At 40.0% G+C, this 27,876-nt stretch overlaps 1 protein-coding gene across 1 annotated transcript in view; it reads right to left on the reverse strand.

Moving 5' to 3' along the window:
- cntnap2a (contactin associated protein 2a) overlaps positions 1 to 27,876 on the reverse strand; it is a 533,013-nt gene that overhangs the window by 264,025 nt on the left and 241,112 nt on the right. Inside the window, exon 3 of the mRNA XM_074693022.1 lies at positions 5,634 to 5,827. Within this exon, the coding sequence (XP_074549123.1) occupies positions 5,634 to 5,827 (194 nt within the window). The remainder of the gene's footprint in view (positions 1 to 5,633; positions 5,828 to 27,876) is intronic.

Raw genomic sequence — 27,876 nt, forward strand, 5'->3', positions numbered from 1 at the left:
CTTTTCCTATCCCACAAACATGTTGATTCACACAAAACTGACTGTAATGGTTGAACTTTACTTTTTTGTTTATTCATTAATTTATTTTTTATTTTCAAGAATGGCTCTCATATCTAGTTATACTTTGCAACTCATCTTTCAATTTTTAAGATAATCTAATTTATATCTACCGGGCAGATTTGGTTTGCCTCCTTTAAACAATTACCAACAATCAGAATGATACAAGACATGAAAAAAGAGACCAAGTGATCAGCACTAAAAGGTAACCCTGATAAAAGCAAGTAGTAAGCAACAATTAAAACGAGGAAAAAATAGAAAAGGAATTAGATCAACGCTCAGTTAAACTACCAAAAAGCACCACACTGTAATGATATGACTTATGATTCATGTAATATATATATATTTTTCTAATGACATAAAAAAAACTTCATCCTTATAGCTTTAGACCCAGTTACACAGGGACATAAGTATAGAGGTGCTGTCTTACAAAGAAGATGCACAGGTGTGTTATTTCAATGCAAACTAACATCTAACGCGGGGATGGAAGTGTATTAAATCATGAAAAAAAACAAAAAAAAAAAAACTAAAAAAATTTGCATTTTTGAATTGTTATTCAGCAGATTTGTGTGGCAGGGATCAACACTTCATACGATAGTCTTAAGACTAGAAGCCATATCAAGCTATTTTTCCTTGTTCTAGAGAGAAACCATCATAAACATGCCCCCTTTGAGCCAGGATTTGCATTGCTTGCTCTACCAGTTTTCTCATACATACATTACTGTCGACTGACCTGGTGTACTTGCAGCTCTGAGCTAGTCATCAACCAAATCAATCTGTGTATAATCTGAAGGAGTGTTGAAAATGAAGAGTGTGTTGGAGGAAAATGTGACCCACAGTGTTGCTTCAGTTAATTGATGTTGAGTCAGACAGTGTTTTCCTGTGCTCCCACAGAACTCATGTAGCTCAAATGTTCCCACTGAGAGTTTCAATCATGATGCTGTAACTGGGGAATCAAACACTTGAAGTGACAAAAGATCAGGATGGCTTTCTGAAAGGTTTCCGAGGCACAGATTATGATGACAAATTGATTGCTGTCATTGAAGACTCCAAATTTCTGAATTATGTTCTGACATAATTTTAGACAGCTCTTCATCTTTACAAATGATGGTTCTATGAGAATGTATCAGTAAGTCAATCATTTAAGGCACAATTTTTCCCTCTAGTTTAGTATCATCCTTCCATAATAACATAAATGGCATACAAAAATGTTGTGCACTCTGTTAATGCCAATGTTACAACCACGGCAACCCCCCACCCCCTTGTGGCTGGGTATTTTGTACACTGTCTCTCAGAAAAGAAAGAAAACAAATGTGAAAGTGACATGTCCACGCTCCGATGATTTGCTTTTTCGTGCTGTTAGCTTCGTGTTTTTGGCCTCTAGTTTTTAGGTACATTACGGCTAACAACAGTTGCACCTCCACTGAGCAGTATCAGCAGTTAAAGTAGTTCAAAAGTTCATATGATATTTCTCAAGCAAAAACAGGCTGCATCAGCAGGACTCTTCTTCGATCTGTATGATTAAGACAGAAGTGATTAGTACAGGTTCGCAGGTACTGAGGTACAGATTGAGGCATCGCCTCTGTTAAATCAGTTTGTATACTTATCGTCACAGGCATTTATCACTGTCACTGTGACTCATCAGTTGTACATTAGTGAGGCATTTAAACATTATTTCTCACAAAACCAATAGTGCAGTTGCCAGGTTTTTACCATTTATCCTCCCCCACTCCAGTGAATCAGATCAAGACCAGTTTGGCTATCGAGGCTATCAAAGGCTGCTCCTCTCAGCTTGACAGTGAAAGAGTTAAGTCATCAGCATCAGAGAGGAGTGATGGCAGGCAGTGATTGGTGGCAAAGTGTTCCTGAATAAAACCGTCATGCATAAGACGGCAGGACAGGTGGGTTTTTCTCTCAGGGGATCTCTCTGTGAGAACTTCATCCAGTGGTGAATGAGATTGAGTTGAATGTGATTGAATGGGCCACAACGAGGTCTGATTGTGGCTGTGCGTGTGCGTGTGCGTGTGTGTGAGTGTGTGTGTGAGTGTAAACATTAAGTTGGTGTTAGAGCCTAAGAACCATGCCTTTGATCAATAGCACTGATGGCTCCAATATTGCCACCACTTATAAAGTGACAGAAAATTTGAAAAAATCCTGCACTTTTGCAGATTCCCTCATTTGGATCCAATAGGAGCACACGTGTGTCCAAACATGTGCATGTGTGTGCAAAAGACAGAGAAACAAATGGCTTCAGTTTTCACTTGTTACTGCTGGGGATGGGGGGTGTTATTGATGGCACATGCCCAGATTACATTATTGGCTCTGTATTTGTCTACATAGGCAATATTTTGTGGCCACACATTTAAAAAGCAATATATATGTCATACATCTATGCAAAAGAGGGGAAAAAATCAGTTATAGTTACAGAAACATCCAAAAGATGAATGTGTTTTGGAAAAATATTAGAGGCAATGAATCAGGGTTAATGGCAGAAGGAAAACACTTCTGAATAAATAATAATCTGCAAACAATTATGATGCATCACAGAAAAACAACAGCTTAATTTGCTTTCAACTGTAAAGATCCATATTTGTCACTGCAAGAGGTCCTTACAGTACTAAGAGGGAGAATAATTATGGAGCTGTTTGGGGATGCATATAGAGCACAGTACTCACAAACAAAAACCCACACATGCAAAAACAACAAGCACTGCACAAACTGTAATTAGCACAAGAGCTGGAGACCACAGAGGAGGTGAAGTTGTAAGGGGGCAGTCCCCACCCAGGCGTGAAAACTCCTGCCAGCACCCAAAATGTTCTTCATACATTACAAAAAGTGAAAACTGTGGTTATTTATAAACAAACTATTGGCAGCAGTATATACTGATTTAGCCAAAGTGGGGTAAGTTGTGTGCAAGAGGAGCAAACAGGAAAAATTCCAAAAATACCTAGACAGTCCTGATTCAGGAAAAGTTCTCAGGTTGTTGTTTACATCACATACTGTTTCCCACAATGTAAAGCGCAAATGTTCTTCCTTCTCGTTTCGTTTTTGGTGGCTGACACTCAGTTCGAAGTGCACTACCACCACCTTCTGTTATGAGTTTACAGCAAAACTACAATACTACACAGTTGAAGGTTGTGTGTTTTATTAACAGTGTAGTAGGGCTGCACGATTATCGCAATCGCAATCGCAATCGCAATCGCAATCGCAATGTCAGCACATGCAATTACGTAATCGCAAAAGAGGATATCGCAATCGCAATCGCAATGTCAGCACATGCAATTCAAATTTTTTCTCCATGATAACCAAGCAAGTCTGTAGACTCACCATGACACAACTTTTTTTTATTAAATCGCAAGCACAATCGCAATCGCAATCGTAATATTGTCCAACTAATCGCAAATCGCACCTTTTCCCCAAATCGTGCAGCACTACAGTGTAGTAATGTGAAAGAAATGACGGCGACCCTTTTCACTGCTAGTCATTTTGGAAGTGATACCCATCTCACAGGAATCTGATCATTTCTAAAAATGATTGAAGACCATATAAACTACTTTTTACAGTTTTTTTTAATCATGACTTGATGCTTTGCAGTTTTGTGATCTGCTTCACTTATACTTTATGAAACCAAAAGCCAGAGCATACAACCAAAAAGGTCAAACAGAATAGTCCTGCTACATACCTCATTCCTAAGTAATATGTAGCAAGTAGTTTTGTAAAAAGCAAAAACCTTGGTGATGTCACCCACTGGTTTCCACTGAGGCCGCTAGCCCCATGTTGGCAGGAGCCATGTTGGAAGTGTTTTCTTAACCTAACTGTCAATCAACCTGGTCAAAGGGAGAGGTGGAGTTGAGACCGGTATGACAGGTCTACAGGCCTTCAGGTAGGTGACCAAGGACAATTCTCCAGCCCCTTCTATGAGAGACAGAGCATCTTATGGGCACTGACTGGAGTATAAGACTCAAAAAAATCACATCTATCTGAAAATGTGCACTAAGGTGCAGACAACACTTCATTTCCCTGTTATTTTCTACAGGCTGTTTGCTCCTGCTGATCATTATCATCTCATGCACTACAGTTGTGAAATTATTCTTTCAGAATATTTGAAAATAAGTCTCTAGATTCACTCTTTAGCACTTTGATGTGAACCTCTTTCAGTATCAGGACTTAGGAGAATCAGTTTCTGATCAATCAGTTTTTGAGGTTCCTAATTTAAACGTTTTATTCATAAAAAAGCAACAGAAAGAAGTCAGACTTCTAAATCCTCAGTACAGAAGTACAGTAGTTAAATGTTAATGGTTCCCTGCAGAATTGTTGACCTCACTGTAGCTCTACAGAGTGATGAGTGGGTTGATGTGCTGTTTGATATGATATTCCTTACCAAGTAAGAGCTGGACTTTTTTACCCTAATGGCTCATGCATTTAATGCATCCCTCTATCTGTAAAATCTTATTTGGTTTGCGTGTTCGCTGCTTTGTTTTCTTTGTCCTAAAGGGATGTCCTCCAGACATCCATTGACACTAATACAATGATAATGGATTATCAAAAGTAATGTGTTGCTGCTGATAGGTAAAGGAAAATTTGAGTTATTTAATCCATTAGTCGTGTTCCGGAAATGACTGAAAAGATTATTCAGGTAGGAAGAGGAACAAAAGACAAAGAATGCCTCGTGTCTTACTCAGTGGTGTGGAAAAACACACAAACAGCACCTCCTCTGTGCCTTTGTTTGATTTTGAGATTTTCACGTTGACCAGCTTTGTGTATGAGCGTTATTCATGACAGGACTATTCTAGTCATCTTCTCGTCTCTAGTTGAAAGCCCATCTGCTATCACCTGAAGCCTCTCACTGTGCAGCCACAGTGAATGGTGAGGGCCATTAGCCCATTAGCTAACTATCACTGATTGTCATGCGGCCTTTCAAGAGCTTGTTTACAGCGCAGTGACAGGCATCTGATGGTTTGAACACAGGAAAAGATCATGTCATTTCTATGCTAAGACATAAATGTGCTAACAGCTCCTTTCTACGTGTTGTTTTTGTTCGTATCTATGGCTCTTCAGAACATGAATAAGGTCAGTGGTTGACATGTTATATTTCGTAAAAATGAGCTCATTATCTAATGCATATTTATGTGCACCATGCTGCAGCACAGCAAGAGTTTTCCTCCTACGCCAGTCTGGGTTGAAAGGCTCTTGAGGTGAAAATGAAGCTTTCACATTTAATAACAATTACAAGAAACATTAATATTGCATTAACAATGAAGAGTCAATTCATTTCCTCTTCTTTCAGATGAAATATTCTGAGCAAGTCTTTTAATGTTTGAGTTTTACTAGGTAACCTTTCATATACTATGCATTCATTGTGTTTATGGTGGCATATTTCATTGTTTATTGTTTTTCAGCTAGACACATTTCTCTTACTGCATCAGCTTTTTCAAGGGACTTAAAAACTTTCCAAAATGTAGGACATTATGTCTGATAACGCTTGTCTAAAACAATAAAACCATAAATAACATAATTATGATCTGACACCTCTGCCTGCCTCTGAAAACTGTATGTGCAATCATCTGTTTACTCACCCAAATATTGCCGTCTTGATGATACGGTTTCCAGTTCCGTCCCGAGTCGCTGTAAAGGAGCCGGTACCGTGTCGTCCAATCGGAGCTGCTGTAACGCCCCTGTGTTGCAATGGCGCTCACCTGCTTTCTAGAACCAAGATCCACCTGTAGCCACTGGTAATGGTCACTGTCCAGAGGTGACCATCCTCCTGCACCTGAAGAGTAAGTGACATTTTTATAATGAGTGAGGAGTCAAAGGTTGTCTCAAAAATCTCATAAGCATTCATCAGTGTCCTGTCTGTGATATTTGGGAGGTCAAATGGCTTGACCTAGATAAATAATATATAAAATAATTATAGTAGAGGAGGGTTTTTTTTTTTTGAATGGCAGTGTTAGGACCGATCTGTCTGCGACTGGCAGAAAGCAGCACAGAGCGGCCATTAGAGCTGCAACTGTTTCTTTACCAGTATCAACATTGGCCTCAAATTCAGCTGGTGCAGGTGGTTCATGATAGACATCAACATTTTTGCTCACCTGCCACTGTGGCTAGTGGTTTCCCAGAGTTACTAGCCACTCAGCATTTCAATAGCCACAATTTTAATGTTGAATAATTATGTGTATTGTGATTAAAGCGGACTATGTCATGCCAAAGTTTACTTGAACTAGATTTACAACTTTTTTTTTTAAATGTATGAACCCTGTTCAAACTCAAATCAACACTACATAAATGTTTTCCTGAAGGGGTACCAAAGGTGGTCAGCCAGATATTAAGAGGGCTAATGCCAAACCTGGCTGCCACTCCGAACTCTTACCAGTGCATGCAGAAACCCCTGATGTTGTCTTACTTCAAACAAGGCCAATAATCAATCAGAACACAGGATTTCAAAGTAATCAGAGGGAGAAAACTCTAATTCAGACACAAACATCCTTGTCGTGGGTGCTGGATGTAAAATGAATAAGTGCAAAGACAAATAAGAAGATCTGTAAACCAGGAAGTAACAAGTGAAAGATGTATTTAAAGGTCCCATATTATGCAAAAATCACTTTATTAAGTCTTTTAGTGAAATTTGTGGGTCTTTAGGTTTCCTCCCAGCCCACACAATGTGTTATTTAATGACAAAACCTGCACTTAGTAGTGATTGTGAATGTAAAATCCTGACCTAAAACAAGCTGTTTGGATTTTGGGCTGACGTCAGCGATTCCCTTTTTTGACGGATCAGGAGCAAGTCTGACCTGATTGGTCCACTGGAGCAGATACCCCCAAACCCCCTCCCCACTGCCATGCTCAAGCTTCCCATCTTGGAAGAAGACAAGACAAAGTGGCTAGAGTTCATTTATTAAGGAAATGTGCCAGCTACACTTGGTAAAACTGTGCATGTGTGTGCTAGTCACTTCACTGCCGACTGCTTGTCCAACTTTGGACAGTACAACAGAGGGCTAGCGAATAGACTGGTCCTGAATCCAGGCACATTACCAACCACCGCTAACAAACCTCAGACCCAGGAAATGTGAGTATTTTAAATGCTGTGTGCTGTGGAGCAGATGTAAGAGCTTTTCCTCAGTGTCCCCCCTGTCTCTGTGTTAGCTTCAGAATGCTAACTTTAGCTGCGGTTAGCCTGTTGTTTTAGCCTGTAATGTTACAGTAAATGAGCTTTGCTGTTTACTAAACACTGTGTACTAGGAGCTCGTGGCGCCCCTCTTAGTGACGAAGAAGAGCGGGTGGTATCAGCGGTGGCTCATTTACATATGAAGGTCACGCCCACTAAATCAGACCGTTCTGAACAGAGGGGCTATGAGAGCCTGGAAACAGTGCTGCTGTGCTTGATTCATTGGCTTTTTGGACCAAAACATGTTACTACGATTTCATGTAAACATCAGTGATCCTTATTAAACTGCAGAAAAGGAGCATAATATGGGACCATTATGAGAAGTGAACTTCAGAGGTAGGCCTACCTCTAAAAACAACACTTTCAGTCCCAAAAAAAGAAACCTTTTATCCGGAGCTTCCTGGTGTGCAGATCTTGTTTTTTTTTTTTCTTTTCAGATTTCACAAGGGGGCATGGTCATGTCTTTGATCTACCTGATATGTTAGCTGTGCACAAAAACATGTGAAGAGCAAAAGGCCCAGAACAGAAATTCCCTGTAATGTAATCCCTGAACTGAAACATCTAACAATGGTTTAGTCATACATGGATGTGGTCTCTTAACATCAGCTCAATTCTTAACTTTTTTAGTTGCTAAGCATACTGTAAACAAAAACAACACATGGAATAGACAGTCTTGGTTATTGCTGGCTGCTGCTTGCACCAGAAAGCCCAGAAGTTGTCCTTTGCTTCCAGAGGTGATTGTTATTAGATGATTAGGCAATGAGGTCTAAGACTGAGCAGTAATCAGCCCGAGGAGCCTCAGGAACATGATATCTTGGATAACACCACGCAATCTCTCCTTCTCTCTCCACTATGATGTAATTACTCATACTCCAGCACAGCAGACACTTCTCGGGAACTGGAATTAGTATGGATGACATTTCAGGATGGACTCCCTTTGAACATTGGTATTCAAAACCTAATGTGACATTTTGGAGTTATGCAGATATATGTGTAGTTTTAGCTGAAATACAACAAAGAATGAAACCATGATAAGAATGTGAGCACAACATTACAAGACTGTCAACGATGATATCTATTTGTCACAAAGTGCTTACACAGCGCCCAACAGGGGGATGACACATTCTCCAGATATGTAAATACGTTACAATGCAAACACTGTCGAGCACAAATCCAATCCACTCTCAGTGACAGTCACATATGGTTATCTCCACTTATTGTAGCTAAGCTCTGGTTCAATATGTGCATCCTCGAGTGCAGATTAAAGTGATATTTCACTCTTGTGGAACATACCCTGACATTTTCAGCACTTGCATCTGTTTGATTTGCTTTTGAATAAGTCTCAAATGTGGGCGATAAACACAGGATAAATGACATGTTTAAATTGTTTGACCTCCTTTTTACCTTTTTGCATACATAGCTATCAGATGGACACAAAAACACGTCCAGGGTTTCTGATCTTATTTACTGAAAGAGTGCAATAAAGTCACAAGACGAAATTTTCCCAAGGTGACACATTGTTTTAAAGGGAATCTGAAAGCACCAAAGGAGAGGGCGTTGCAGCTATTTTCCCATGGCCACAGTCCTGACTGTTGGAATAGATAGATGCGTTTGTCTCGTAATCAACTCAATGGCAGCCGGTGTCCTTGTGCTTGCCTGAAACCACACACCTCTTCCTCCATTCCCAGACAAACACCCATGTGTCCTCCAAAAGTTGCCCCATATCACACCTCCAGGTGCCTACCTGCAAAAAGGGTCAAACTCCCCTGGACCTTACAGGTGAAATGGGCCTCAGGTTAAATGATGCAGAAAAAAAAGAGCACGGTGAGACAGAAGGGGGAGAAAAATGCTGGATACGATCCTGCTGACCTGATTTCATCTGCCATAAAAAACAAAAGAGGAAAAAAAGTGTGGCATGATGCCAGTGTTGTGTGTGCTACTGAAAGAGAATGTGATCAAACCACTGTGAGAAACACAAGGAAAATGAACACAGTGTGCATTAGAGTGCATAAAACAGATGCACTCTCACACACACAAACCCAGATCTGAAGATGTATCAGAGCAGCAAACAGCCGAGTCTGTGACAGAATGCGACTGTGAAATGATTATCGGGAAGAGTGGGTGGTGGATGGACTGCGAACAGGCCATGTCACAGCCATCTCCTTTGATTCCCTGTGATGGATTTTTCGTAAAAGGACACAAATACAGATAAGAAAGTGACAGGGCTGAAAGAACAAGTGGAGGAGAGTGACTTATTGAAAATGAAAATGGGGGAAGAGGAAAAAGAGAAAAAGAAGGGACAAAGTATGAGAACAGTAGATAACAAGATAAAGAAAGTATGAGCTGGAGGAAAAGGAGCATCGAGGAGGCGCCATGAGGGATGATAGTCATATGATAAAAAAGAGGGTGAGGCAGCGTGCGATGTATCCCCTCCCCTCTGACAAAAATCCTATATCTTATCCAATTACAGAGCCATTACACTCCAGCCCCGGCCTTGACAGATAACTAGGCCCGTATCAGTGGAAACGTCAATACCTCAAAAACCCGTTGCAGCAAAGCCATTCCCTTGGGGGGATAAAACACTATCAAAAGGAGGAGAGGAAGGAGGCAGGAGAGGCTGGAGGGATGGGGTGATAGTGATAAGTAAAAGAGACAGTTGAAAATATAGATTAAGAAAGCAAGCTAGGCGGACAATGACCAACGGGGTGCGATGCTACAAACAAGATCGGAGGATAGCGTGTCAGAAAGAGTGACAGGAAAGGTGTGAGCTGAGAGGAGGCAGAGAAATGGAAATGAGGGAGGGTAAGAGAGATGGATGAGCTGGGGAGAAGAGGGAGCAATGAGCGGGGATTTTATGGCTCTGATGCAGGGGAGGCCAGGGAGATGAGATAGCACGCGGATAGGGTGAGGGGGGGGAAACAGGACAAAAAAAGGGAGCAATGTAGTTATGGTAAAAGAGGTGATAGATGAGGCCAAAAGTGACGAGAGGAGGAGGGACAGAGCAGAGGGAAAAGGATGAGGAACTTAGGGGATGGAGATAAACTGGAGCCGCTCAACGCTAAAGCGGGGAAACCATCAGCAAGGAGTTAGACTGGAGGTGGGCTCAAATGACGTGGAACAGAAAGCACAGATTGGAAAAGTTATGGGTAGAGTTCAAGATAATAGAGGGAAGTAAGAGAGGAATGGTTAGAATATATATAAAATGTATGAGGCGACTAGACAGTGGTCATAAATAGTACACAATAAAAGTAGAACACTGTACAGATGGGTAAGCTGCTGTGAGGCTCCCAGGCTCAGAGGACTCTACACCGCCCCTTTTACAAATAAACTCCTGACATTCTCTACACAATGGAGGGACACTGAGGGGATGATGTTCACAGCAAATGCTTTTTACAGAAGAGCTTTACTACAGGAGATCATCTGTGACCGAAAGGTATAGGTAAGAGGTACATGCTCAGTAGGTTTTGCAAGAGAAGTTGTTTTTGGTGTAATGGGACCATTTCTGAAATAATGTTACTAGAAAATTACTGCATGTGAAACACGACCAGGAAGTAGTGGCAAGTGCTGTGAGCAAGGGGGAGAACACTTTTCCCGCCTTGTAATCAGCCTCTCTTTATTCACATGGTCTTATTGGCCTCTAAAGACATCTAATATGTTGACTCTTTGCCTGCTCTGATCTTTATAATGGTTTGTTGTTGTAGTTAAGAGAAGAATTAAGAGTGTTTTATTCTGAATACCAACCGGATGTTTTAATTTCGGTTTGGTACCTGTCTCTCTGTCCCGCTCGGACTGTTCTGTGCAAACGGATCATTGTTGCTCCAGCCTCTGTCTAAAATGAAAGTGTTATGTATCAGCTCTGAGGGGCTCCAAGTTGCCATAATTGAAATGCAGCTATAAAGCAACAGAGGGAAGCCAGTAGAAGTCGCAATCGATCTCAGCCTTGATCCACAATCCACATCTTCATTGTAAAGAGAAAAAGTGAACACAAAGTGACCTTTGCTTTTCTGACCTGCCAATGATTACGAGCTTAATCAAAATCACTCAAAGACTTCAGAGAAGCTCCTACTTGATATTTACCACAATGTGATTTTTTTTTCTATACAGAACCACAAATACTTTGAGATACTAATGCAACACAGTCGAGACATGGGATCTTCGACCATGTGGCGTCAAAAAAAGCCATATATCCATGATCAGTGTTGACCAAAACAGGACTTTCAGCTGATACTTTGTAACTTATAGCTTTCATTTTTTTCAGAGAAGCATTGAATTTACCAACCACCTGATGGAGTCTGAGCCTGACTCATGCAAGTACAGAGCCCAGCTAGAACAGCAGCGCTCTCTGAACCCAGAGAAAAACACCACTCATAGGAACTAAGATCAGTGTTTTCAAAATCATGATCAACAAGTCATCACCAACTCCCAATTACAGAAATTAGACGAAAATAATAAGGTCAAATATTACCATCTCTGGAAGTTGGAAACTCAACCAACCAATCATTCATTCATTCATTCATTCATTTTACGAACCGCTTCTCCTTTAGGGTCCCGGGTGGCTGGAGCTTATCCCAGCTATCATTGGGCGAAAGTTGGGGTACACCCTGGACTGGTCGCCAGTCAATCACAGGGCCTCAATCAATCAACAAATCAGAATCTTATCACTCATTAAATCATTTAAATTGGCAGATTATTCAACAGTAATTCAGGAGCCCTTAAAGAGACAGACACTCACTAAATACAGATTCTCTAACCTAAACCGTCCGTTAAAACTTGTCAGTATAGACCTCAGCGGTTAGAGAGATCTGAGAGAGTGTGTAGGCTCTGTAACACAGGACAGGTAGGAACTGAGATCCATTTCCTAATCACCTGTCCAAATTATCAAAATATCAGAGACAAATTTTTCCCCAAATTTACAAATTTTAGCCGTGAATTTCTTAATCTCCCTGAAGAGGAACAGATCAGGGTGAAGATAAAGTGCTACTGTTCAGCTGTCAGACGGAAATGTAACAGCTTGTCTCAGAGTTAGACAGACTTCTGTAACAAACAGTTAATAAAGTATTATTAGTTAACAAAAAACATCTATGTCCACATGATTATAGGCCATTGTTAGTTCATTCTTTTATTATAATTTTATTTTATCTATTTTTTGATGTTATTTTTGTTGGTCTTAATTTGTGTTTGATTGTGGATGTTTTCTTAATCTTTTTATTTGTTCATTGGCTTGAGCAACATGTTTTAAAAAGAGGGCCAGTAAAGCTTATTATTAATTTTAATTTTATTCTTAATATTATTTTTTGTCTAAAGGGGACCATGCACCATATTAGAACCACAAGAAGGGACTCCAACCTGTTGTTTGTATGTTATTATGTCTGTACTGAGCCCGGCTGCCCTCTTAGGATCTTGACCTCCTGCTGCCCGTCTAAGATCAAGATTCAGGAATTTTTTATTTGTACCAAGGGAGATTTGTTCTGGACAAAATGATGCCACACAAATGACATTTAACACGGTTAAAGACATAAATGGACAACACAATGACACACGAGTATCAAACACAGTCCTTCCATTATAACCCGTCTTTTAGCCTGGGTTTAGGAGATTCACTGATGCTTGGATGAGTGAGTTCTGATATCTGTTAAAGTCTCTCCTCTTATATTTAACTGGGACCGGCAGCATCTATCACAGTATAGATGGGTTAATAATTTTGGAACAGGACCTTAAATCTAGTAAGTTGAGTTTTTTTTTTTATCTCAGCACATCAATGAGTTTGATGACTTAGCATTTAATATCACCATGAGAGAGGATTTACAGCTTTGCAAAGTGTCATTGCAACAATCATTTCACACTTACTGTCAAACATATCACACTAATCATTAGAAGTGCTGCATTCAATTTGCAGTATAAGAAATAAAATGTTATTAGTTTGACAGTAAAGTATACTGCTGAATGTTTCGGTCAGCGGTGTCAGAAGTTGAGTCAAGATCAACTTTTGATGGATGAGTTTTTTGCCAGAGCACAAGCCTGAACATGGCTTGAAGAGGTGATTGAGAGGACAGGATGATGGGAAGGGAGAAGAGGATGGATGAAGCTGAAGACATGTTGGGGATGTGGGGTTACCAGAAGTAACAGATGGGAACGAGGGATAGAAAGATAGATTAAACAGTCCATAGAGACGTGAAAGGTTCAAGAGATCGCACAGTTGATGGCCAGCATTTGGGAAGGATGGAAAAAAATGAAAGAGGAGCTGAGGGCCAAATAGACAATGTTAGAGGTCAGGGAGGGAACAAGAGACATGGATAAAGGATGTGTTGAAGCAAAAGGAAAGAGCGCAAAGGAAGGAGTGAGACGGGTAATGCTGTCATAGATTGGAGAGGATGGGGAAAGGCTGGAGAGGAGGAACAGATGAGAGGTGAGAGGAGAGGAGGGGCAGCTTGACAGAGGTTAGGAAGGGGGGTGAGGAGTGATATATTAAAAAAGAAGAACAGAGGTGCAGTGAAAGGTGAAAGCCGGAGGGAGAGAGGAGAGAAGCGAGAAGAGGTTGACAGAATAAAGTGGAGATGGAGGAGGCAGGCTGTGGGGGAATGGGAGGTGAGACAGCGAAACCGAGGGAACGGGAGCGTCAGCGAAAGAAAAAGGAGGAAAGAAATGGGAGGGGAAAGGGGGGAGGAGTGCCGGGGGAATGTCGCTGTTCTCTCACCTGTCACACACACAGATGTTTGGGGAGGAGAAGAGGAGCAGGAGGAGGATAGGGGAGAGAACAGGGGAGCAGAGAAGGGCAAAAGAACCACCTTTGAGGAAGAGGCGAAGAAAGGGAGAGAGACAAGTAACACGGAGGGAATGATCAGGAGATAGAGCTCAGGACAAAGGTTTTGGAATAAGTACAAGCCGAGAGGAAGAGGGAGAATGAAGCATTAAAGCAAGACAGACTGAGATGGCACTGCTGCTTATTCTTTCTCGGGGAAAGCTCATGAAAGTCCTCAAAGTGGTGCTTCAAGGTTAAATTTGCCAGGCTAGGATGGTGCAGAAACCTTTTTTAGTTGACCAAATTGTTGTGTCATGTGTCTCATGCCTGAAAAAAAAAAAAAAAACGAAAAACATCAGAATATCCTCCCCCAATGCAAGAAGATTTGGTATTTCTGTTTCAAGCAAGTGCAAAAACAGTGACAGCTGAAGGCACTGGCTCTAAAGGTCACCAAGGTGCACAGATTATAATGGGAAGAAAGTTACTCAATGTTTGTGGATTTTTCTCAGGCTCTGCAATTACTTCTCAGTAATGTCTGAAATTGCCTGTTTCTTTGCAGCACCACGTACAGTTCTCCTTATCTTGATCACAGCTTCTGTTTCACAGTGCATGGACCATACCAGTCTGAATCTGTGACACACTCCTGCATGGATTAAGGCAGATATGAGCAGTGAGGAGATGTTGACGGCTTAGGATGATGGGATATTCGGCATGTGTGACAGGTTGGTGTTTCAGACAGGAATATTTCACCCACTTTGCAGTTACACAGTGACAACTTTATGTCATATATAGCGTTAGTGTGATGTTAATGTGCACTTGTTTTGTTTTTGATTCATAGTCATTTACAAGAGAAGGGAAAAAAACAGCTTGGTACTTGAGTTTGTGTGCTCTGTGATCCTTTAGTAATGCCATATAGATTCATTAGTGTCCTCTGCTCCCTGACTCAACACCAACATGGATGTGGGTTTTCTGCTTTTTGAATCCCCACTAATTCTGTTCTTCATCATGTGCACAGAATCAATTTTGGCAGACATTTACATTTTTTTTTTTATGTTGTCCTGTCCGGTTGTCCTTTTCCTTGTCTTGTCACTGCATCAGAGCCGGATGTGACAGTGTTTTTGTGGTTTTATGTGAAAGGACATTTTGACTTGGTTTGAGGCAGCTACACTGCAAAAAACTGAAATCTTATCAAGTGTTTTTGTCTTTTTTAAGTAAAAATTGTCTTATTATACTCAATATGAGCCACTTTCAACTTATCAATCCAGAAAAATGTCTTGTTTCAAGTTATCAGAGTACAAAAATGAGGTTTGAATCGCTTGTAACCAGTAAAAAAAATCTGCCAATGGAACAAGAAAAAATTGCTTGAAAATTTCCTTAAGACTAGAACAATGTCTTAATACAAGTAACTTTTCTCTTGTTCCATTGGCAGATTTTTTTTTATTGGTTATGAGCAATTCAGACCTCATTTTTGTCCTTAAATAACTTTAAACAAGACATTTTTCTGGATTGGTCATGTGAATCTGGCTCATATTGAGTCTAAAAAGGAATTTTCTACTGAAAATAAGACAAAAAACACTTGATAAGATTTCAGTTTTTGCAGTGTAAAACTAGTAATGGTTCTGTTTTTTTTTCTTGAAATTTACAGTAGATAATTTAATTTTTCTTGTAGTAGTAGTTTATATGGCAGCAGTAGTTAGACAATATACTTTATTGATAAGTGAGAAAGTTAAAAATACAACACACAATTTATATGTTCCATAATAAATCACTTTCAAAGATATACTTGTAACTAGTGTTGCAAAGGAGCAGAAAAAAACTGTAAATTTTGGGAATGTTTCCTGAAAAGTTTGAATGCATGATTCCAAAATTTTGGCCCAGAAATTTGGCAAACTTTTTTTTTTTTTTTTTTTGCACATTTGATCATAAATCAAGCACCACTCTGCAACAGCGTGAGACCACATTTCTTGTTTTTAAGTCTAGAGGTCCTGACAAATCAAGTTGTGATGATAGCACTGAGGTAAATACATTTGAGGGTATGGTTTAACTTCAACTAATGGACATGTTTAAGTTAAACTAACAAGCACGCATCAAAATGTGTATGACTCTCAGGGGCCAGCTGCAATAAATATTTATGCCTATATTCATGTCAGTTAGATAACTCATTAACAATGCCGTTTAAAATATTGCATTAGACATGTTTTCCATGCATGACAATTGTTAGTCTAATGTGTTTTTATATTTCAATTTGTGTGTGACCAGGAAAATGCACTAAATATAAATTCCAGAAAATTCCTGTCACCTCCAGTAAAATTCCAAAAATCCCCAGGAAGAGTTTACAACTTTGAAAGTTCACCCTACTGCAACCCTACTTTTATCTGTGGTCCTGAAACTGAGAGAGGATGTGTGGGCGCCTTTATGCTCTTCAACAAAATGTTTAAAGTTTGACACAAAGCTGCAAGAAAGGGCTACATCTTTGTGTGTGTGTGTGTGTGTGTGTGTGTGTGTGTGTGTGTGTGTGTGTGTAGCTGCTCTTTATCCTACCCACGCTGTGTCAGTCTGCTCTGCTCTCCATCACACCCACTAATGTCGTACACCAATGACACAGAAAAAAAATCACTGATTAGCAAATATTGGTGTTTTGTGGAGTCAATTAGATGTTTAATTAAATTATTGATCAATCCATTCGCACCTGATGCTTGGACTGATTAAATTGCCTAATTGAGCTGGAGCTGTACATGTAAATGTATTGCATGTGGTTTGATAACTCTTGTATGGTAGCAGTGGCAGTAGTTGTCGTGACATGCACAGTAAGAACATCTAAATGGCTCCAGCCAGACCTGACTCAGACCTTGAAGCTTTGACTGTTGATCTGTAGGTTAAGTTTAAGCAGAAGAAGAATCTTGGGCTTTTGTTTTACCCAAAATTGACAAAACAATAAACAGATTTCAACAGAATAGCTGATTAATTAATAAAAGCTACTGTCAGGCGGATCGAACATCCTTTAATGGCGATAAAATCGAATCAGATTGTCTCACACTGGGGAAATTCACTGCTATTGATGATACCACAGCAATTTGTCAGCCCGATCTCCATTGGCTTTAAATCTGTCTGCAGGGAACTCCTCTATCTCACATGGCTTCCCTACGGCAAATCCTTCTAAAGCATTAGAATTGGCGCCACTTTCTGTTACCACAGTGTAGCTGAAATTTTTAAAAAGCAGCATGTTAGAAATCAGATTAATCTGCTACCTGAAAGCTACCCTGGTGAAATTGTCCCTGTGTGGTGCCCTTCACAGGTCGGTGCTGGCTAAATGGAATTCACACAGAGAGACTCTTTCTGAGATAAAAGGAGCCAACTGAGGCAAAAAAAAGAAAAAAAGAAAAGAGAAAACGTGGCTGGAGTTACTCCAGGCTTGCAAAACAAGGTTTGAGCTATCTGTGATGACACAGATAACCTAGCATTGTAGCACAGGAAGCCCAGCTGAGAGTGTGTTGGAGTAGAATCCTTCTGATATCAGTGCTGATCTTGACCAAAAGAAAAAAAAAATCAGAAATCCGAGCGCACATTTTCTTTTTAAAAATATGACATCTTGATGCACTTGACTGTAATTTGTCAACTTCAGCATCTTGTCTGTTTTAGCAAGCCACATGAAAATGTCTTATACAGATGGCACCAGCATCTTCACTGACAGTGAAGGAGACAATTTAAAGAAACAAGAAGATGACTGTGCAGGAAGTTTAGGGAGGAAATAAAATCAGGGCAGACAAAGAATAATTACTGAATCCACATTTATTGCACATTACCCATGGTCGACTCATGTTGATAGCAAATAAACCTCAAATTTAGTTTTTCTTATCTCTTTTACGTGTACCTGAAAGTAACATTTGTCAGGTTTTGAATGATTGAGAAATGGGGGGGGGGGGGGGGGGGGGGGGGGGGGGGGCTGGTTTGATGATGCAAAAAACAACATTAGTTAAATATCTCTTGACATGATTGACATGACACAAAAACTCATCATGATGGCTTAACCCACCTTTGAATAATATTCATTCCTCTGATCTGACCTTGAAAACATCCTAATGTAACTGTATTTTATCTTGTTTATTAGTTTACCAGCCTCAGTCCTGGCAATTTAAACTTCTTTTTTTTCTTGGCTTGCATGTGCTGAAAGCACCAACAATGTTCGAGGATTCTTGACGTTTTCTGCATTGCCTCAAGGAAATGTTTGTTTTTTAATATTAATATAATACCAAATAAAATGTTAATTGATAACCGGTGCCTTGCATTAAACTGCCTTATCGTGTACTTATATGATAAAGCAATGATTAGAGATGTTGAATAAAAATGGAAGGTGAGGAAAGGGTTAAATTACTGTCAACAGAATCAGAATACTTTATTGATCCCCGAGGGGATTTTTCATTTCAGTTACATCCCTTCCAAGACATGTAAGAAAACAAACAGTGACATGGGAAAAAGTGTGCTAGTGTGCCCAGCACCCCTTTGTAATAGATATGAAATAACAACATTTGGAGAAGAGAGGGGGAAAAAAAAAGGCCAATTCCAGAATATTCCCCACTAGGTGGCGTAGTTTGAGATCAAGAAAAAAAGAAAGATCAAATCTTACAGAAACTGGGGTGAATTTACCATCAACCACCAGTAGGTGTGAAACGATACCCCTTTAACTATCTGGCCAGTGGTTGTAGCTGAGGCTGTTTTTGTGTTAAGGCTGGATTTTTCCTCAAATGAATGCAGAATGGTTCACTGAGAATAAAGCTAACAGCAATGATCCACAGGTATGCTATTGTGTTGCAGTCAAGATGCAACCTCCTGCTTCCTTTAAACGAGAGATTGTGTCTCCTTGTTGGCCCTGCAAATAACAAAAACTGAACACAGTCCCAAACCCAACCTCATGCAAGATGCACTTACTAGAGCAGAGCCCAAAATCTTACAGGGAAGTGTTTTCTCGAATCAAACTGCAGCTTTGCACTTATCGAAAATTTCACAACTGTTCAACGGTCGTCTTCTGTTATTCATGAATTGCAACCATCAACCTTTTGTGATCTGTCCCCGTCCCTTCCTCTGCGAAGCCACAAAGGCGACTATTGAGGGTGAGAAATGTGTGCTTTGAGTGCACCAGGTGAGTTTTCACACGTGCACCACATTTTTCCATACAACAAGTGTGAAAACACTTGCAGTATGGAAACTTGCACTCTAAAAATAGTAAGTGTAAGTGCAGAAGTTCACTGTTCCAGAGACAGACTCTGTCCTTGAATTTTGTGGTCATCAGTTGCAGCTCACTTTGTGGAGTGTTTCATCCTTTTTTCTGTGTTTGTGACTCAGGCTGTGTCTGATGTGTCGTTTAAAGGAGTCTAGCTAGCACAAAAAACTATTGAAAATCTATTTTTTAAATTTTATTTTATTTTAACTTCTGTAAGCCAGGTTGGTCCCACTTAGAATGAAAATCTCTTTTTGCAAGGACACCTGGCCAAGACAGTCAGCAGCAAGCACAAAACCATTGACACAGACACAAAGGGGGACCAAACAAGCCCAAAAATCTGCAATAAAAGAGAAACTATGTAGGACTGAGCTAAAAAGGAACGACATCCTAAATAATCTGCTTCAACAACTCTCTTTTCAGATTTAACAGCATTTAATGGCACCAGCTCCTTCAGTTTCAAGTGATCGTTCTGCAATGAATTCCCGTCTGAGGGTGAAGGGTGGACAGAATCAATTTGCCTTACATGCTCTTATGAGGGAAGTATTACTCAGTTTTTCTGAAGTATCTATCTGCTGCAAACAAAGTGACCAAAAGCGGCTAATTACTGCCCATCTTTGTAAAAATCCAATTACATGAACACGCAGTAAGCGCCTCAAGAAGCTATCATGGGACCATGTAGGTCATAGCAAGATGTATCAGCTGCAAAAAGTGCTGACTCAGGAAAGAGAGGGGAACTTAATAGAGAAACCTGGGGGTGCCCCTGGGAACCATTGCCAAAAATGGGTGTCTTTTGAAACTGTCAACTAATGCAATCTGAGTGGATGTTTTTTCTTGTTTCACATTGCAAGTCACACAGTGTAAGAAACCCTCAGCTATGTGTCATCGGACCGGACCGCAAGCAAAGATATAAAAGCAGCCTTTGCTGGCTTTGAAGTTGAATCAAACAGCGTTCCACTGCTTCAGCAAGTCTCTGCTCGGTTTCTCCTCTGCTCTGCTCACGTCTTACTGTGCTGTGAAGTCAACGAAAACCTTTGTTGTTTTCAGAGACACAGATGATCAGAGCTCACCTTATTGGACAAGTCAGAGGGCTGTCCACAGCTCAGGAGCTGTGAACGTAAAAGAAGGCACACAATATGAAGCGTATGTAAATAAAAGCTGGCATGCAAACATCCAAGTGTGTGTTAGGTGTCTTATCTGTTGCAGCCCAGAAGGGAAATAACAGTATATGGTTTAATTCAACAGCCTGGCTGAGTAAATGGCTTTTACAGTGCTGATAATGAGTGTGCGAGGGAAAAAGTGTTGAACGCAGAAAAGGAAAGTGAGCAAAACAAGAGACAAAGACAGAGAGTGGAGTGTGTGAGGGTTTTAAAAAAAAGGAGTTCCTCATCACCAAAGGGAACACTGGGGAGTTCTAAGAGTGAGTAATGAAGGCACAGCATGATTTTTGGACGAGTGGTGAGAAGCTGGTGACAGGCTTGACACATAAACAAAAGTGACGGCGTCAAAGCGAAGCATCAAACAAGACGAACATCACTCTGCTGTCTCACTGTCAGTGTGGGAGCGTGAGCGCGTGGGTGGGTGCGTTCAAATAAGTAACCGTCTCCCTGCACGTGAGGGTTTAAACACTGTCGTGGCTCCTTCATGTTTGTGAGTCAGCCCAGGAGAACATGAGAGTGTTTTTCAAAGTCGCCGCTTCTCACCCTCAAACTACATTCAGAGGAAATCTAACGTCTTCATTAATTCACATGCGAGGCCGCCGGAAGGAAAGGACGCAGAGAGAAAACAGCTGGTTAGCCCTCTGCTAGTGCTTCATCTTTCTGTCATGGAGCAAAGGGAGCGGATGGAGACGGAGTAATTTAATTAGGAGCGGACCGCCATTATCGATGGATGACTGGAACAGCAAGAGACATCAAACAAGTTTTTGCCAGATGACAGAGAGTGAAAGAAATGCATGGAAAGAGAGAGAAAGGAGGCGGATGTGGCTAATTGTGCAGGAAGTTGGAGAACAGCCGTACTGCAGAACTGTGACGTTCGAATTGAGAGGGTTACAGTAAAACTTTTTAAAAAATTCTTCAAACTTCTAAAAGTATGCATCAGGGTACGAATGCCAGAGAGGAAAAATGGATAATGAGGACTGGGAAGTAAGAAAAAGGGGAACAGACTGAGAAAATGGAGTGTGGGGTTGAGAATGTTGAAAAACAGGGGGTGAAGGCGGAAATAAGATGGAGAAGGAGAAAAGGGGGAGATGAAGATGTGATGAAAGGCCAAGCAAGAAGAGGAGAGAGAAACACTGAGGGATGAGGAGAAGAGGAGAAAATGGAATATAAAGATCAGTGGCCACATGTTTGTGATTAAGAGATCAATCTCATGCTTGGCCACGCCTGCAGGAACGCAGGCACACGTGCACGCTCGCATACACACACGCCTTCAGGGATATTTTTTCTCTACACACCCGCGTGCGCACACACACACGCACATACACACACACACAGCTTTCTTTTTTAAAAAAACAGAAGGGTGTTCATCACTTGTCTTTACGTTTCACTATTCACTAATTTCTAACTTTTGACTCAAATATGACTTTACGTAGCTAACTGTTTGTTTGGCTTTGATAGTTTTAACTATGGTGGCCAATAGGTGTCAGCTGATTTGCAAAAGCAACAATGTGAATGCAAAAAATGCAACACAAATGCAAACACCACAACACAAATGCAGAAACCACAACACAACCAAAGTTAAGAAGAGAGTTTTCCTAACGGACACAAAATAAATGTGAACGTAAGTTAATGACTGTTTTTTTTTTATAACTTCAGCTATGATAAATAGAGCTCTAGTGCTCACGTAAATAAAGAAATATAAGTTCTATGAAGGATATCACAAGCTGACACCCCAACAAAGCTATCATTTACTTACTTTTACAGCTTTTTTTACAACTTATCAAAAGTTGACTGCTGATTTTGACATGGATTTCCCATTTTATTCAAATAAAAAAGGGGTATTGTTCTTTTTTTTTTTTTAAGCCAGATACTTTTTATTCTGCCCCCACACTACATGTGAATGTAGTATGTAGTAGGCACTACCTACTGCTTTTGCATGTAGTATGTAGTGTGACTGTTCTGTTGGGTCTGTTTTGTAGTATACTACTCTGGTTTCCGGTTTCAGAAGCGGATCCACAAATTAAATTTTTTTGCTTTTATGTTAATTGTACAAAACAATCAATGGATAGATCTCGGCTTTTTAGTTATTTTGTTAATCATATCACACATAATCCTCATTTTTGATTGCTAATCTTACGCCAAGAGTTATATCATTGACCGAAAATTTATCTGACAGGGATTTTTAGTTTTACAGCCAAAGAAAAAACACTTTATATGGGCTAATGAATTTGTAGAAGTAAACACCTCTTTAACGACTGGAACTGACAAGATTTACGTGTGATTCTTCGCATCACTTTCCTTCTCTCTTGTGCACTAACGTTAGTGTTGAGTTGTAGTTGCTGATTCATTCCAGTAGATGGCAGTAATTCACCAAAACCTAACCTAATGAATTTGTAGAAGTAAACACCTCTTTAACGACTGGAACTGACAAGATTTACGTGTGATTCTTCGCATCACTTTCCTTCTCTCTTGTGCACTAACGTTAGTGTTGAGTTGTAGTTGCTGATTCATTCCAGTAGATGGCAGTAATTCACCAAAACCTAACCTAATGAATTTGTAGAAGTAAACACCTCTTTAACGACTGGAACTGACAAGATTTACGTGGGATTCTTCGCATCACTTTCCTTCTATCTTGCGCACTAACGTAAGTGTTGAGTTGTAGTTGCTAATTCATTCCAGTAGATGGCAGTAATTCACCAAATGGCATTAACGCCATGCATTGTGGAAAACAGTATGCCAGATAGACTGGTCTGCTGCATACAGAGAAATTTTCCTGCGTCAGTAGGACATCCAGGGATTTTAGTATACTGCAGATTTTGCAAGTTTTCACATACTGACTACTACAGACTGAATTTCAGCTAGAAGTGGGCACTGCTAGTGTAGTAGGGGGTTTGGAAAACAGCCTATGGCTCCTCAAGGCTCTCTCCTGTACAACCCCTCTTCCCTCTGATTGGCCAACACCCTGAAGGCCTGTCAGAAGCGAAGCTATGTGCACTTTTTTTGTGTTTGATGATCACCGCTCTAACATATCTTGAACCAATTTAGAGGTCAGTAAACTATGACCTCATTATTTCAGCTAGTCTCATGAAGAGCTTGTAAAGAGCGCATGCTATTTTATTTTATTTTTTTAGAATGGACAGTTTGAGAAGTTCACAGCATATGAATATGTCCACAACATATTAATATGTGTCGATCTCTACATTTAGTTTGAAAATCCAGAATTGTGATTATATGTCCATGTTTGAAATACTGGAAAGAGTTATGCCTCCTCTTTAGAATCCAAAATACTCATCCCCACCTCGACTCGGTGTTCCTGTTCTCAGTTTCAGTCTGTTCCCACTCTTCCAGGAGCCCCTCTTACCCTCTCCGTGTCCTCCTCTCCTTCTTCACCTCACCTCCTCTCTCTTCTGCCTTCACCCTCTCCATGCCTCTTCTATTTTAACCTGTATCCACAGGGCATATGTCTACAGCTGACAGAACACAGCCTTGTGTGAGCTGCAGATCACAGCTCAGGTGGTTTCTATGTGACAGCTGAAAACCTATTTGGAGCTCATCAGTCTTTTGTTAAAAGTTAGAGCAAAGCTTTTCAAGACTTGTCTGGCACATGATTAGGTTTTTAGGTCCAAAAACCCCCATGGCCAAAGAGAAAGAGAGAAAACTTTTGAAGAAATGTGTGACTTCAAGGTTTTTCTTTTTCTGACAATTTCATCGGTGCCCTCTGACAATATGAGTGAATAAAGCCCATGTATTAGTCACAGGAAGTGTTCTGTGCCCTTCTATTCAGTGAGCTAATGCCCTACTTGAGAGTTTTTTAAAAATCAGAGAACGCTCAGATTGGTCTTGGACAGTATGAATTTGCAAGTGAGCCTAATTTCCAACTGGGGGGCATGGAGCCTGAAGAAAATGAGCCTTAACAAGCACAGACGGTCAATGAAAAGATGCTAATGACTTACATTATGATGAGCATAGGGCCCAGTGTTTTTGGAGCTTGAGTCAGACTGAGGCTTTCAAGTAAACAGCATCCATTCCGACTACACTGAAGGTCGGTGCTCCTTACATGGCTTTAGTCACCACATCAGTTGATCTATGACGTTACCTTAGCCCCATTTGTCTACATTATACTCACAATATACTTTTTAAAGAGACAGAAGCTTGAAGGAAACATTTCAAACAGGCTTTGTAAGGGCTTTTTCAAAAACTCCAAAATGAAATAACATAAGAGTGGCTTGAGCCAACACATGCATCTTCTTCTCCTTGAAGCTCAATGATTATATGTAAGGCTCTGCAGGTGAAACAATCAGGCACCCCTTATGGGTAACACATCTACTATTTACAAGTACATCATGCAACACTACTTACACTAGACAAAGAATCTATTTAACTGCTCTACAATGACTAAGTAAAAAATAAAAAATAACTGTTTTGTACTGGTTTATTTGGGGAAACAAGTCCATCTTGATGCTGATTGAATAATTTATTTATGTAATGTTTTCTAATATTTTTTCCTGTATCGGGCTGTCACTGTACTTGCACATAGTTATCTGTTGATAGGAGTTATCTAATTGTATTCAGGTTACAAGTGATGAATAGTACGATAAAAGTAAGGCTGCAACTAGTAATTTTTTTTTTATGTCGACTAATCTTTTCTTTTTTTCTTTTTATTTTCCTTTTTTTTTTGACCAGTTGACTCATTATGATTGTTATGTGTTTATACCGAGTTTAGACTTCACTAGTTTGGAGTATACAACTGTAAAATTTGACCAGTGTAAATCAATTCTGGTGGTCCAACAGGTTAGTGTTTAACATCAACATGATCAGTTTAATAGTTATTGTTAGTTATCTAAAACACAAAGTGATTGATATCTGCATATAAAAATCTAGTAGGTATTAATCCTTTAGACCCCATAGTTCCTTTTCTATATGAAAGATTTAGCAGTGAATTCAGCTTATATATATATATATATATATATATATATATATATATATATATATATATATATATATATATATATATATATATATATATATATATATATATATATATTTTTTAATTCACTTGAGTTCAAGTTTATCTACAGTATTGTTTTAAACAATAATACAATGCATAGACAACAAAAATTCTGTATCATTAATTATTATCGTTAATTTTCATAGTTAACAGTACATTTACATGCATGCAGTGGTTGGACTAAGGTCAAAGCTTGATCAAAAACTCACAGATCTAGTCTTGACACCGTATACACACAGAAAAGAGAATCAGACCTCTGGCCAATAGCTAGTTTCTGTTCACCTGAAGAGGAAACTGCATTTTAATGACGATGGCTGAGATGGATGCAGCTGTAGCTCTTTATGTTATTCTACATACTATGTTTGTTAATTACAACACATGATGTTTGTTGTGTTGGAGCGCAGTGACCCTATTTGGTAGTCTACTTTCTCTTCCAGCTGAATGCTGAGGCTTAACAACATCTGCTGACTCCTGCTGAATCCACCTGCTGTCCGATAACAATCGCGTTATCTAGGTGTGTCGATGGAGCCATACTTGATCTGTTCTCGGTCCAACTAATCTGTTTACGTGCATCTTAATAGTCCGATCTCTTGCTGACTAAGCTCATAGTCTGATTTCTTAAATTGCATGCAAACGTACTGATTGATTCCACCTTCTTTTTACTTTCCCCATGGACAGTTTTATCTGCATACAAAAAAGCCAGTTGATACATGATTGGTCAATACTATGTGGACCAACAGAAAACAGATCCTCTCCCATGCTCTGGAAATCTAGACCCCCATCAGTGGCGGCTGCTGGTCAATCATGAAGCTCATTTTTTTCCGGCCTACATCATAAATTTGTTTATTTATTTATACGTAAATTCTACCCTCTGTTCCTTTTCAAGAAAATGATGTGTGACCCTGTCGTACCAACCAGGTGTTTTTTTCCAGGGATTTTACCAGTGTTCTCTCAACTCTCGTCGTTTCAAAGAAAGGTAAACTCACTGGGGATCGATAAAGCCTCCAGATCAAAAATGCAGAATTTTTGTTGTCTATGCATTAGATGACTCCTATCAACAGATCAATAAAATGCAGCAGTACATATCACCACTTTTTTGGGGGACATTTTAAGGGTAGCTGATCTTCCCTTGCAGTCTCAGAGCAATCGCCACTGACCCCCTGTGTACAGGGTTTCTTTACTTAACTGTTAAATCTGTTAATAGGGGTTGATAAACAACTAGTATAAAGATTAGGAAGATTCAGTATTGTTGGCTTTGTATATTGCTTTTTTGTTTGTCATATTTTTACGGTAAGTAGCTCAGCCCATGTTGTCCCTCAGGTCTCTTCAGATTTTCCCCTAACACAGAGCAGCAGTGAAGATAAAACCCTAAGACCATAGGAGATAGTGTAGTTCAACCAAGAGCAGAGGAAGAGGAGTTATTGTTAGAAGTAGGGGAGAGTCAAGACCATCAGAGAGAGCCGGGAAGAGAGAAGGATGAGATTGAATTGAAGACTGAAAGGGACAAAGGAAAAAGAGTAAAAAGCAGACAGAAAAGGAGAGAACAGAAGGGACATAAAAGTGAAAAAGTGGAGATGGACAAGGACAGTGGGAGTGAGATATTAGCAGACGGAGACAGGAGGGTAAGAGAGGAGAAATGGAGAGGTGCACAGAGACAAACAAAGTGTCAGAGTGCTCTGCAGTCGAGTCTGTCTTGGAAACCCAGAGGCAGAAACTGTCCCTGCTTGATGTATCTTGCTACAAAGATAATGACAGAAATAAAAGTGGGGCTCATAGCACAGATAATGTAATAATGGACTACAGCCGTGGAAAATCCAGCTGAAGTGATTTGAAAAATGACACGTGAGGCTTTAGGTCTATTAATAACACGTTGAATTAAAGTGTCAGCTAGTGAGTGATTGTTGATCAACTTAAAAGGGCATTTGGAATGACTCTAAGTCTTTTTCTATAACTTTTATTTTTTATTTTTGCTTTTTGTGGTTGAGAATTGGGCTGTAAAGTCAAATCCCCATGCAAATGCCCAATGTGACTGCAGAGTGGTGCAAAGAGCTAAAAAAACCCCAAAAAAACAAAACAGTATATCTGCCACTGAACAAACTACATAACCAGCAGGGTCCAGATCAGTGCTGCTGTAAATTCCCCTACAGACACTGCTACTGCTGTGAGTCTAACTGCACAGCATTCCCTGCTGGGTTTTCTATGCCGGGGTCTGAAAGTTTTCAGCCCATGACCTCCAAAATAACTATGCTGGAGACCAGCGACACCCAGCTTGAGGACAACATGATTAGGCTAAACCAACAACAGACCAAAATGATCAAAATAAGGATTAAGATACTTACTTAAGCTGATAGGTAGAAAATTACACAGTAAATGAGCAGAAATTGCTTCTTTCTAAATTCATCTGCCTGCACTTATACCATCTTTACAATCACTGTGAGGTCTTGTGGCAACAAAGAAATTTGGAAAAACATGTCAAATATTTTTTGTCAGCATGGCTCCATGATAGAAAATGTGTTTATTTTTGTCTATATCGTA

The sequence above is a fragment of the Halichoeres trimaculatus genome, unplaced genomic scaffold (assembly GCF_033239565.1).
Source record: "Halichoeres trimaculatus isolate MK-OKI-2021-1 unplaced genomic scaffold, fHalTri1.1 fHalTri1_scaffold_18, whole genome shotgun sequence".
NCBI lineage: Eukaryota > Metazoa > Chordata > Actinopteri > Labriformes > Labridae > Halichoeres > Halichoeres trimaculatus.